At 29.2% G+C, this 12678-nt stretch overlaps 1 protein-coding gene across 2 annotated transcripts in view; it reads right to left on the reverse strand.

Annotated features, from left to right (window-relative positions):
* Nucleotides 1-12678, reverse strand: part of LOC145293309 (WD repeat-containing protein 90-like) — a 199468-nt gene that overhangs the window by 146718 nt on the left and 40072 nt on the right. Inside the window, exons 8-9 of one of the 2 annotated variants that reach the window (XM_080139951.1) lie at nucleotides 6306-6491; nucleotides 5418-5471 (exon numbers count right to left, since the gene is read on the reverse strand). In XM_080139951.1, coding sequence (XP_079996077.1) covers nucleotides 5418-5471; nucleotides 6306-6491 — 240 coding nt within the window. The remainder of the gene's footprint in view (nucleotides 1-5417; nucleotides 5472-6305; nucleotides 6492-12678) is intronic. The other variant, XM_080139952.1, reaches the window with a different exon arrangement.

Raw genomic sequence — 12678 nt, forward strand, 5'->3', positions numbered from 1 at the left:
ATATTGTATAATCAATCCATTATATTATCATTTTCAGTCCCCCACCCCTAATTTCTGGCTCCCATCTTATCTCGCAATTACTTATAACGTCACCAACTAACTTCGGAAGAACCCCCCCCCCCCCATCCGATTTTGTTTTATATCATAAGTTGCTTAAAACGTGATTAGTTAAAGTTCAGAATAAAATCACGCTTTCTCTTAACGGTTAATTTAAAAAAAAAAAAAAAAAAAAAAAATCTTCTGAACGCTATTAAAAGTTAAATTCTTCACTAGTTTGGAGACGTTATGCGTTGTTGTGATAAGTGATTTTTTTCTCTACTAATTCGCACTTTTTATTTTAAGATTCAAATATTAATAACTACATTTTATTTCAGTATTTAATTTATGTATTTCTGTTGTATTAAATGCTAGCTTCTTTTTTTTTTTTTTTTTTTTTTTTTCTCTCGTCCATAAATGTTTATTTATCTACCGAGTTGATTGCAAAAATAGATTACCTAATTGTACTCATTTTTAGTTCATGGGAGGGGAATCTATCACCATACTTTCCCTTAAACAGGTCCGTTGGACTTTTATTAAGTACAATACTTAATAGTTATTTTTTATTTTTTATTTATTTATTTATTTTTTATTTTTTTTATTTTTTTAATGGAGAGTAGAAAACGCATTGTGGATGCGTTATCGGCAGCTCCTGTTACTCTCGCTTCTTCTTATTTGTCCCTCAGTCCTCATTTTTTAAATGAGTGATTTTTCTGACAAAGGGAGAAGAAAAAGCTGTTTTCTAGGTTGGCAGTATTTTTGCGCGAACAGTTGGCAGAGTTGGTGGAAATTTTCTGTTTCTATGTCTATCCTTGTAGCCATGTCACTAGTAAGGGTGCTGGAGGTAAACGTTTTGTCTGGGCTGACGTTATCCGCCTGATAGTCAGGGACCCGAACCTTGGATTAACCACTAAGGAGGCTGTCCTATCAGCAGGTGCAAAGTACTGGGGCTGCTGTATTGCCATTTGGTGAATGGAATCTGGACCATGCAGTAGCTTCTGGTGGGGCCTCTCGATGCCATACTAGTGGGTAATTGTTACGGCTTTACCTTATCATGTGGTACAAAAAAAAAAAAAAATTCTTCGTTTCTTTTTCTCTCTTAGTTTCCCCTCTCTGTCCTGCTCTAAGTAAATCTGTCGACCTAGTCCACAAATTCCAAAATTTCATCATGACAAGTTTCAAGAAAAAATACACGATTAAACCCGGTTCTCCAACTTCCAACGTAGACCCCTACTACCATGTCTCCTTCTCCAACATCAGGGGTCTACGTTCTAACCTTCCAGAGGTTGAAACCCAATTACAGGAGACTAAACCAGACCTTTTATTTTTAAGTGAAACTGGCATTGGACAGGCTATTTCCCTAGATGAGTTTGCAATTACAGGATACTCTAACTTAACTTCTAAATCTGACCCCCAAGATCGCCATGGGCATGGAATATGTGCCTATATTAAAGATAGCTTTCCATGTGGGAGGGACATCTCCAGGGAAGATCCTAACTTACCCTATATGTGCTTCCGGGTTGCTTTAGCTCACACTACTGCATTTATATTTACTCTCTATCGCCCCCACAACAGCGGAGTTACTATCTTTCAAAGCATATCTGAGAAAATTGACCAAGTCCTTTCTACTTATCCTTCAGCTAACATTCACGTATGTGGAGACTTCAATGTTCACAACGTCGAATGGTTGACCCACTCAAACAAGACCGATGATGAGGGGAGGTTCTGTCATGATTTCTCCATTGCCTATGACCTCACTCAGATTGTTCAGGAACCTACCCGTGTGCCCGATAATGACGGCCAGTATGCGAGCCTACTAGACCTTTTTCTCACAACTTGCCCTGAACTATGTTCAGTTTCTGTTCTGTCGCCTCTTGGATCTTCCGACCACTCTGTTGTATCAATTAAGATAAAAATGAAATGTAATAAGTCCCCAGACGTACCACTTCATCGTACAGTATATCGATACACTAAGGCTGACTGGGATAGCTTCCGTACATTTATATCTGATCTACCTCTGCATTCCATGTTTAAAAAGGATGTGTCCTCTATAGTATTAGACCTAACTGAATGGTTAATTGTAGGTATTGACCATTTCATACCCTCTAAAAAGTTTCAGCAAAAACCTAACAGCCAGCCATGGTTCTCTCCAGAATGTGCTGCTGCCATTGCGCACAGAAATCACTTTTTCCACTGCTTCAAACGTAATAGATGTATGGAAACTAAAGCCGTTTTCAGGACTGCCAGCAACCATTGTAAGAAAGTAATAAGGAACGCAAGAGAGTTGTATGCTCAATCTGTTAAGTCCAAAGTAGCTGAGCAGCGGCTTGGTTCCCACCAGTTTTGGCAAATAGCAAACAGAATCCTGAACAGAAGCGTGTGCTCCATCCCAACTATTATCAATGGACCTGAGGTAATCTCGTCAGCATCAGACAAAGCCAAACTCTTTGTCAAGAACTTTGCAGCTAATTCTACCCTTTGCGACCAAGACCGCCAACCCCCAATATTTCCTCCTGTATCAGAAAACACGCTATGTGATATACGTATATCTGTACGTGATGTTGCCAAGCTAATCAAAAACCTTGATTCGAGTAAAGCAACTGGCCCTGATGGTATTCCAATTATAGTACTCAAAAAACTTCAACCTGAACTAGCGCCCATACTTACAAAACTGTTTAAACGTTGTCTTAAGGAGAATAGTTTCCCATCTCCCTGGAAAATCTCATCAGTATGCCCTGTATTTAAGAATTCAGGTGATCGCTCATCCCCCTCTCAGTACAGGCCAATAAGTCTCCTGTGCGTCATGAGTAAGTTGCTAGAATCTGTGTTAAATACAGAAGTAATCAAACATCTCAACAAAAATAACCTTCTTAGTGACACTCAATATGGTTTCCGTTCTGCTAGATCTACAGCAGATGTCCTTACAGTTATATCGCATAGGATTAGCAAATCTCTCGACGGTGGCAATCTTTCTAGGGCAATTGCTCTTGACATATCTAAAGCCTTTGATAGGGTATGGCATAAAGGTTTACTTCATAAGATCGCTAGCTATGGTATAGCTGGAAAAGTCTTCTCAATTATTAAATCATTTCTTTCTGATAGGTTCATAAGAGTAGTAGTTGAGGGGCAAAAATCAGAAGCTCACAGTATTAATGCCGGTGTCCCTCAGGGATCCATCCTGGGCCCAACTCTTTTCCTGATCTACATTAATGATCTTCCAAATCATATCCTTACATCATTTGTAGACATTTATGCTGACGACACTACCATTTATGGTACCACATCTAAGACAGTAAACGAGCAAGTACTCTCCAATTCTCTCTCCTCTGATCTTGAGCATGTAGTACAATGGGGAAAGGAGTGGCTGGTTACTTTTAATGCATCTAAAACCAAGCTTCTCTCTTTACATCATCAACATTTTAATCCACATTTGTCATCAATTGAAATGAATGGCTCTCGTCTTCAGGAGGCCTCAAGTTTTGACAAGCTTCTGGGCTTGACCATTACTCCTGATCTTAAATGGAACACGTATATCAAATCTGTTGCCAAGGCCGCTGGAAAAATGGTGGGATCTTTCTATCGATCCAGTAGATATCTCACTGCTGATGCTATTCTCTATCTATATAAGAGCCAGGTACGTCCAAGGATGGAATACTGTTGCCACATCTGGGCAGGAGCTGCTAGAAAGGACTTGTCCTGCCTTGATAGAGTTCAAAATAGACTTCGTAGCCTCGTAGGAGATGTCCTTTTCTCCTCCTTACAACCTTTATCTCACAGAAGAGATGTTGCGAGTTTGTCTCTGATGTATCGTTATTTTCATGGAAAGTGTTCAACTGAGCTTCAATCTATGGTCCCCCCTCGTCAAACTTTCACAAGAAACACTCGTCTAGCTGTAAACACTATCAATAATTTCCCCCACTCTTTATCTGTGCCTAAACCTAAACATAGATTCCATGAACAAAGCTTCTTTCTTAGAACTGCACGCCTGTGGAATTGTCTTCCGTTTTCCTGCTTTCCGGTTGACTACAATATGGTTGTGTTCAAGTCTAAGGTAAATAAGTTCTTGATGAGCCGTTCCATATAAGTTATTAAATTTACCAAATTTTCATTACTAACGATTACTATATTGACCAACTTCTACTGTACACTCTTTAACCCTTATCCTTGAGTGGCCTCTGGGCCTTGATAATGTGGTGATGCCTTTGTAAAAAAACAAAAAACAAAAAAAAACAAAAAAAAACATCTGAGCAGGAGCTGCTAGAAAGACCTTATCCTGCCTTGACAGATTTCAAAATAGACTTTGTAGCTTCGTAGGGGATGCCTCTTCCCTGTAACCTCTTTCTCACAAAGAGACGTTGCGAGCCTGTCTCTGCTTTATCGTTATTTTCGTGGCAAGTGCTCATCTGAGCTCCAATCTATGCCCCCCCCCTCGCCAAACTTCCACGAGAAATACTCATCTGGCTGAAGATACTATCAATAGTTTCCCCCACTTTATCTGTGCCTAGACCTAGACATGGATTCCATGGGCAGGGCTCCTTTCTTAGAACCACACACCTGTGGAACTGTCTTCTGTTTGCCTGCTTTCCAGCCGGCTACAGTCTTCAAGTCTAATGTAAACAAGTTCTTGATGAGCCGTTCCCATTAAGTAATCCAATTTACCAAATTTACACTGCTAACGATTGCTATGATAGTGTTGCATTGCCACTCTTTAAACCTTATCAAGGCCTAGAGGGTACTCTAGGATAAGTGGTGACACCTATGTCAAAAAAAAAAAAAAAATAACTCACTTTCTATTTGAGAAAAATTGCTTCCTTCTGTTTTATCTAATATTTTGAAAATATGCCTAATTCAAATTTATTGACCACTATCCTACATTTTCACTCTCTCCCCCTCTCTGGCCAAAACACAGCCTACAGTCAACCCTAAGTCCAGGTAGCAACAGACCCCCCCCTCAAATAAACATAGAAAAAAAATTGTTGTAATCCTCCCTACCCTTGTTTAGAAAAAAACCCCCCAAAAAACTATTGTTCATAGAATGTTTGTAATGAGTACTTGAAATTTTCTGGATATCTATTCTGAATAAACATCTTTAAAGGTTAAATGATCGCAGTTGGCATACATACAGTCAAAAAGAGGAAACATCAAAACCAGTCGCATATATGTCAGACATTGAAATTTGCATATTAAAGATGTTGTGCCAATCTGTTGTTTTTCTTGAATTGTTATACCAGGGATTGAACTCTCGAACTTCAGAAAGAGTTCACATTACAATATCTGTTACTAAATGTTTGGATCTTGTGGCACTACAATGAGTAGAGAAGTCTGAAACATGAAAATAATTTTGCTAAACGTAATAAATTGTAAGAATAGAAAATCTTTACCTGCTCTGATGTGTCCCAAGCGACATCCTCAGAGAAAGAACTTCGACGTTGACACTATATTGAAAAAAAAAAAAGTTCAAATTGAATGGTTTTTGTGTTGCTGTGATAGTTATTATACATAGTATAAAATATTATCTGCATATTTTAAACAAAGTCAAATTAATCAAATTAGTTATTAATAAGTTAGAATAGCACCATTAATTCATGCTCAAGTTATCTCCCTTTGAGACAGGCTAATCGTTCATTCTTATTAGCATTGATAGTCGCACTTACAATATGAAGTAGAATTGAATATTTTGGGAGAAGTTGGAACTGGGCTTGTAAGAATTCTATGGGTTGAGCTAAAAAAATCTGACTCTGGTCATTATAGAACATTGGAAGACTTTAAAATTATAGAGTCGGAAGTGGACTTTTGAAATTTTAGGAGTCAGACCAATATCTTCTCAATTCGCAATCCTGCCACTAAACAGCTGCCTCCATGCTTAATTTTGTTAGAAGACAATATTAAAATCTGTTTTGGAGCTACTTAATAATGATGTGTACACATGAACATATAAATACCGATTAAAAGTGTGGAAACAAAGGGAGATAACTTTACAATTAAAAATAATTTGTAATTAGTAATTCATATAATTTCGATTTTTTTATAAAAAATTTTCTCAATTTTAAAATAAAATCATCTTTTTTCTTTTTTAATGAAAATAAAACTAGTTCATCAATTTACATGATTTTTGGAATGCGATATTTTCGTTTCATCTCAGGTATGTACACCAGACAGATTTTATTTTTGATTTTTGATTTTAATATAGGGGAAACTCAATTTTTCTACTATTACCTTTGAAATATTCTTAAATAAAACATTTTGTTGTCGTATTAAAGCAAGGTTACCTGTGTTTTATTAAAGATGTTGTTGTTATGATTGCGATTAGCGTGTTTAATTTTCTTTTTTTCAGGCTTTTCCATATCATGGGTTAAAACATGCACATCAGTAGCACGGGGAGTTTTTCCAGGAAGACTGGAAACCGTCCGATGATGAAGAGAAATGGTTTCTAGGTCTTTCTCTTGATGACCGGCCTGCACACACAAACATTCAATAAAAACAATTTACATTGTTACATAAAGCATTTATTTTATTTTTTTTTCTAATATTTAAAATAAAAAGTAAATTTAAAGAAAAGATTAAAAAATAAAACAAAGAAATATTTACAAATAAAAATACACTAGCATAAAAAATATTTCTTGTAACAAAAAAAAAAAAAAAGAGATAAGGATTGATTGTTCTCAACTCGAGTGTTACTTTCAGATTGCAGTCAAAATAGCCTTCAAATTTTTTCACGTGTATCTTGTCAAACACAAAATGTCTACTGGAGAGAACTTGAATGCCTACTACATTATCCTTGAGTGTCTAAGGTCTTTCTGTACAGAGGTTTGTCAGAACTACCTGACATGAGGATAATTTTCCCTAGAAGTAAACTCTGACTAAATATTGAAAATCACATAGTATTCGCAGCACAAATAAGATCTCCTATGGCTAATCTACACTGGCTTTTACAAGGAATGGTGCACCTTCTCCAAGTGATGTTACTTCAAGTAATAGCACGAAGCAGGATACTCCATCAGACTAGATAAATTCTTGTCCTGAAATCCAGTAAGATCAAGAGACCAAAACAAAAGATATACTACAACATATGAAAATGGTTAATTGGGGAGAGAAAAATTATGTTCTCAATTTCTTTACTAACTGAGTGTTTTAGAAATAAAGAACTTAAATGGAACATTCGAATATCTATGTATCTCATATGGAGTTCAAGTGTTAGCCCCAGCTAGTGGGCCCCTTGATTTCTTAGAACTTCAACCAAAATAAAACAAAACAAAAAGTGGATCAAGTACTGAAACGTTGTGCAACATTCAAGATGAGAACAATGATCCGAAGAATCGAAACAATACAATCAATCCTTATCTCTTGAATTATATAAAGCATAGCATTCTTATTTCCATGCAAATTCGGGAATTCAAAGATTACAGAATTTGACAGAAAGATATTAGAGTTTGACGAAATACACATGAAGGAGGCCGAAGGTTACATCAACGAAAACATTGTAAAAATGACACTCAAGATGAGAACAATAGTCTGAACAATTTAAATCGTATGAATATATTTATTCATAATTTGATTAAATTAAATGTTAATGTAAACAAATTTTTTATTAAAAAAAAATAATTGATTAAATTAAATGTTAAATTATTTATAAAAAAAAAATAATTGATTAAATTAAATGTTAAATTTATAAAAAAAAAAATAATTGATTAAATTAAATGTTAAATTATTTATAAAAAAAAAATAATTGATTAAATTAAATGTTAAATTATTTATATAAAAAAAATAATTGATCAAATTAAATGTTAAATTATTTATATAAAAAAAAAATAATTGATCAAATTAAATGTTAAATTATTTATAAAAAAAAAATAATTGATTAAATTAAATGTTAAATTATTTATAAAAAAAAAATAATTGATCAAATTAAATGTTAAATTATTTATAAAAAAAAAATAATTGATTAAATTAAATGTTAAATTATTTATAAAAAAAAAAATAATTGATCAAATTAAATGTTAAATTATTTATAAAAAAAAAATAATTGATTAAATTAAGTGTTAAATTATTTATAAAAAAAAATAATTGATTAAATTAAATGTTAAATGTAAAAAAATTATTAATAAATAATAAATATAAATTGTTTTGAATTTTTTCAATGCAACATTTTGTTTATATTTGACAAGGTGTGGCACTCAAGAAACATCAAACATGGTGTCATTATATGTAGTTCCAATGCTAACAGGATTGAAATGCTGAAAATAAACTTAGTCCAATATTTTACACATAAAACGATCAAATGATTGTGTGAATTTGTTAAAAATCAACAAACAAAGTCACAAAAATGAAATTAATGTAAATTATTTAGAAGGATACAAATTCAGTTTCAAATTTTTCTTTAAAATTGATAATTTCGATTATTCAAACTATTCTCAAAGTTCTGTCCATATAAACACCCCAACCTTTGTCAGATGCATCTTTTAAAACTTAAAAATTTTCTCGTTGAACTCCAAAACCTGTACGGAATTTTAAACTAAATTTTCGATTTAAATCAATCAGCCAATTTGCTCTGAATTAGACTTAGCAATTACCAACATGTTTCCAGCAACCAGACAATCATTACTTTTTGAATCGGTAATGATGACTAAGGATAACAGAAAAAAATGGTCATGGATGACGGGATGTGAACAATCTACTCCTGTGGATTAAATAAAACATTCAGTTTGGAATTCTGTCCAGTTTCTCCAGAGTTCCATTTGAAAATACCCAAATTAAAAAAAGATGCACCTGAAGAAGGTTAGAATTTCCATTCATCAAAACGGTGTGATTATGACAAGATGAATAATCAAAAGAAATTCTATTCCGTTTTAGAAAGTCAACATTATTAGAGATAACACAAGACAAAACGAACAAATGTGAGTCGAACAAAATGATGACATTTCAACAATCGTTATTTAATGTAAAATCATTAAATAAATCATTGAGGCCAAAATCGAGGACTTTGCCATTGTCAGGGTCATTTATAAAATTTGTTACTTCTACATTCCCATGAATTGGAAAACGTTACAAGAGACAAGTTCAAATAAATGAAAATATATGATTGTGAAATATTATATCTTTAAAAAAAATCAGTTCAGAATCTAAAATATATGATTGTGAAATATTATATCTTTAAAAAAAATCAGTTCAGAATCTAAAATATATGATTGTGAAATATTATATCTTAAAAAAAAAAATCAGTTCAGAATCTAAAATATATGATTGTGAAATATTATATCTTAAAAAAAAAAATCAGTTCAGAATCTAAAATATATGATTGTGAAATATTATATCTTTAAAAAAAATCAGTTCAGAATCTAAAATATATGATTGTGAAATATTATATCTTAAAAAAAAAAATCAGTTCAGAATCTAAAATATATGATTGTGAAATATTATATCTTTAAAAAAAATCAGTTCAGAATCTAAAATATATGATTGTGAAATATTATATCTTTAAAAAAAATCAGTTCAGAATCTAAAATATATGATTGTGAAATATTATATCTTTAAAAAAAATCAGTTCAGAATCTAAAATATATGATTGTGAAATATTATATCTTTAAAAAAAATCAGTTCAGAATCTAAAATTTATGATTGTGAAATATTATATCTTAAAAAAAAAAATCAGTTCAGAATCTAAAATATATGATTGTGAAATATTATATCTTTAAAAAAAATCAGTTCAGAATCTAAAATATATGATTGTGAAATATTATATCTTTAAAAAAAATCAGTTCAGAATCTAAAATATATGATTGTGAAATATTATATCTTTAAAAAAAATCAGTTCAGAATCTAAAATATATGATTGTGAAATATTATATCTTTAAAAAAAATCAGTTCAGAATCTAAAATTTATGATTGTGAAATATTATATCTTTAAAAAAAATCAGTTCAGAATCTAAAATATATGATTGTGAAATATTATATCTTTAAAAAAAAAATCAGTTCAGAATCTAAAATTTATGATTGTGGAATATTATATCTTTAAAAAAAATCAGTTCAGAATCTAAAATATATGATTGTGAAATATTATATCTTAAAAAAAAAAATCAGTTCAGAATCTAAAATTTATGATTGTGAAATATTATATCTTAAAAAAAAAAATCAGTTCAGAATCTAAAATATATGATTGTGAAATATTATATCTTTAAAAAAAATCAGTTCAGAATCTAAAATATATGATTGTGAAATATTATATCTTTAAAAAAAATCAGTTCAGAATCTAAAATATATGATTGTGAAATATTATATCTTTAAAAAAAATCAGTTCAGAATCTAAAATATATGATTGTGAAATATTATATCTTTAAAAAAAATCAGTTCAGAATCTAAAATTTATGATTGTGAAATATTATATCTTTAAAAAAAATCAGTTCAGAATCTAAAATTTATGATTGTGAAATATTATATCTTTAAAAAAAATCAGTTCAGAATCTAAAATTTATGATTGTGAAATATTATATCTTTAAAAAAAAATCAGTTCAGAATCTAAAATATATGATTGTGAAATATTATATCTTTAAAAAAAATCAGTTCAGAATCTAAAATATATGATTGTGAAATATTATATCTTTAAAAAAAATCAGTTCAGAATCTAAAATATATGATTGTGAAATATTATATCTTTAAAAAAAATCAGTTCAGAATCTAAAATTTATGATTGTGAAATATTATATCTTAAAAAAAAAAAATCAGTTCAGAATCTAAAATATATGATTGTGAAATATTATATCTTTAAAAAAAATCAGTTCAGAATCTAAAATTTATGATTGTGAAATATTATATCTTAAAAAAAAAAATCAGTTCAGAATCTAAAATATATGATTGTGAAATATTATATCTTTAAAAAAAATCAGTTCAGAATCTAAAATATATGATTGTGAAATATTATATCTTTAAAAAAAATCAGTTCAGAATCTAAAATATATGATTGTGAAATATTATATCTTTAAAAAAAAATCAGTTCAGAATCTAAAATATATGATTGTGAAATATTATATCTTTAAAAAAAATCAGTTCAGAATCTAAAATATATGATTGTGAAATATTATATCTTTAAAAAAAATCAGTTCAGAATCTAAAATATATGATTGTGAAATAGTATATCTTTAAAAAAAATCAGTTCAGAATCTAAAATATATGATTGTGAAATATTATATCTTTAAAAAAAATCAGTTCAGAATCTAAAATATATGATTGTGAAATATTATATCTTTAAAAAAAATCAGTTCAGAATCTAAAATATATGATTGTGAAATATTATATCTTTAAAAAAAATCAGTTCAGAATCTAAAATATATGATTGTGAAATATTATATCTTTAAAAAAAATCAGTTCAGAATCTAAAATTTATGATTGTGAAATATTATATCTTTAAAAAAAATCAGTTCAGAATATAAAATTTATGATTGTGAAATATTATATCTTTAAAAAAAATCAGTTCAGAATCTAAAATATATGATTGTGAAATATTATATCTTTAAAAAAAATCAGTTCAGAATCTAAAATTTATGATTGTGAAATATTATATCTTAAAAAAAAATCAGTTCAGAATCTAAAATATATGATTGTGAAATATTATATCTTTAAAAAAAATCAGTTCAGAATCTAAAATTTATGATTGTGAAATATTATATCTTAAAAAAAAAAAATCAGTTCAGAATCTAAAATATATGATTGTGAAATATTATATCTTTAAAAAAAATCAGTTCAGAATCTAAAATATATGATTGTGAAATATTATATCTTTAAAAAAAATCAGTTCAGAATCTAAAATATATGATTGTGAAATATTATATCTTTAAAAAAAATCAGTTCAGAATCTAAAATATATGATTGTGAAATATTATATCTTTAAAAAAAATCAGTTCAGAATCTAAAATATATGATTGTGAAATATTATATCTTTAAAAAAAATCAGTTCAGAATCTAAAATATATGATTGTGAAATATTATATCTTTAAAAAAAATCAGTTCAGAATCTAAAATTTATGATTGTGAAATATTATATCTTTAAAAAAAATCAGTTCAGAATCTAAAATATATGATTGTAAAATATTATATCTTTAAAAAAAATCAGTTCAGAATCTAAAATTTATGATTGTGAAATATTATATCTTTAAAAAAAATCAGTTCAGAATCTAAAATATATGATTGTGAAATATTATATCTTTAAAAAAAATCAGTTCAGAATCTAAAATATATGATTGTAAAATATTATATCTTTAAAAAAAATCAGTTCAGAATCTAAAATATATGATTGTGAAATATTATATCTTTAAAAAAAATCAGTTCAGAATCTAAAATATATGATTGTGAAATATTATATCTTTAAAAAAAATCAGTTCAGAATCTAAAATATATGATTGTGAAATATTATATCTTTAAAAAAAATCAGTTCAGAATCTAAAATATATGATTGTGAAATATTATATCTTTAAAAAAAATCAGTTCAGAATCTAAAATATATGATTGTGAAATATTATATCTTTAAAAAAAATCAGTTCAGAATCTAAAATATATGATTGTGAAATATTATATCTTTAAAAAAAATCAGTTCAGAATCTAAAATATATGATTGTGAAATATTATATCTTTAAAAAAAATCAGTTCAGAATC

Source organism: Euprymna scolopes, chromosome 14 (assembly GCF_053919585.1).
Source record: "Euprymna scolopes isolate OS-2025 chromosome 14, ASM5391958v1, whole genome shotgun sequence".
Taxonomy (NCBI): Eukaryota; Metazoa; Mollusca; class Cephalopoda; order Sepiida; family Sepiolidae; genus Euprymna; species Euprymna scolopes.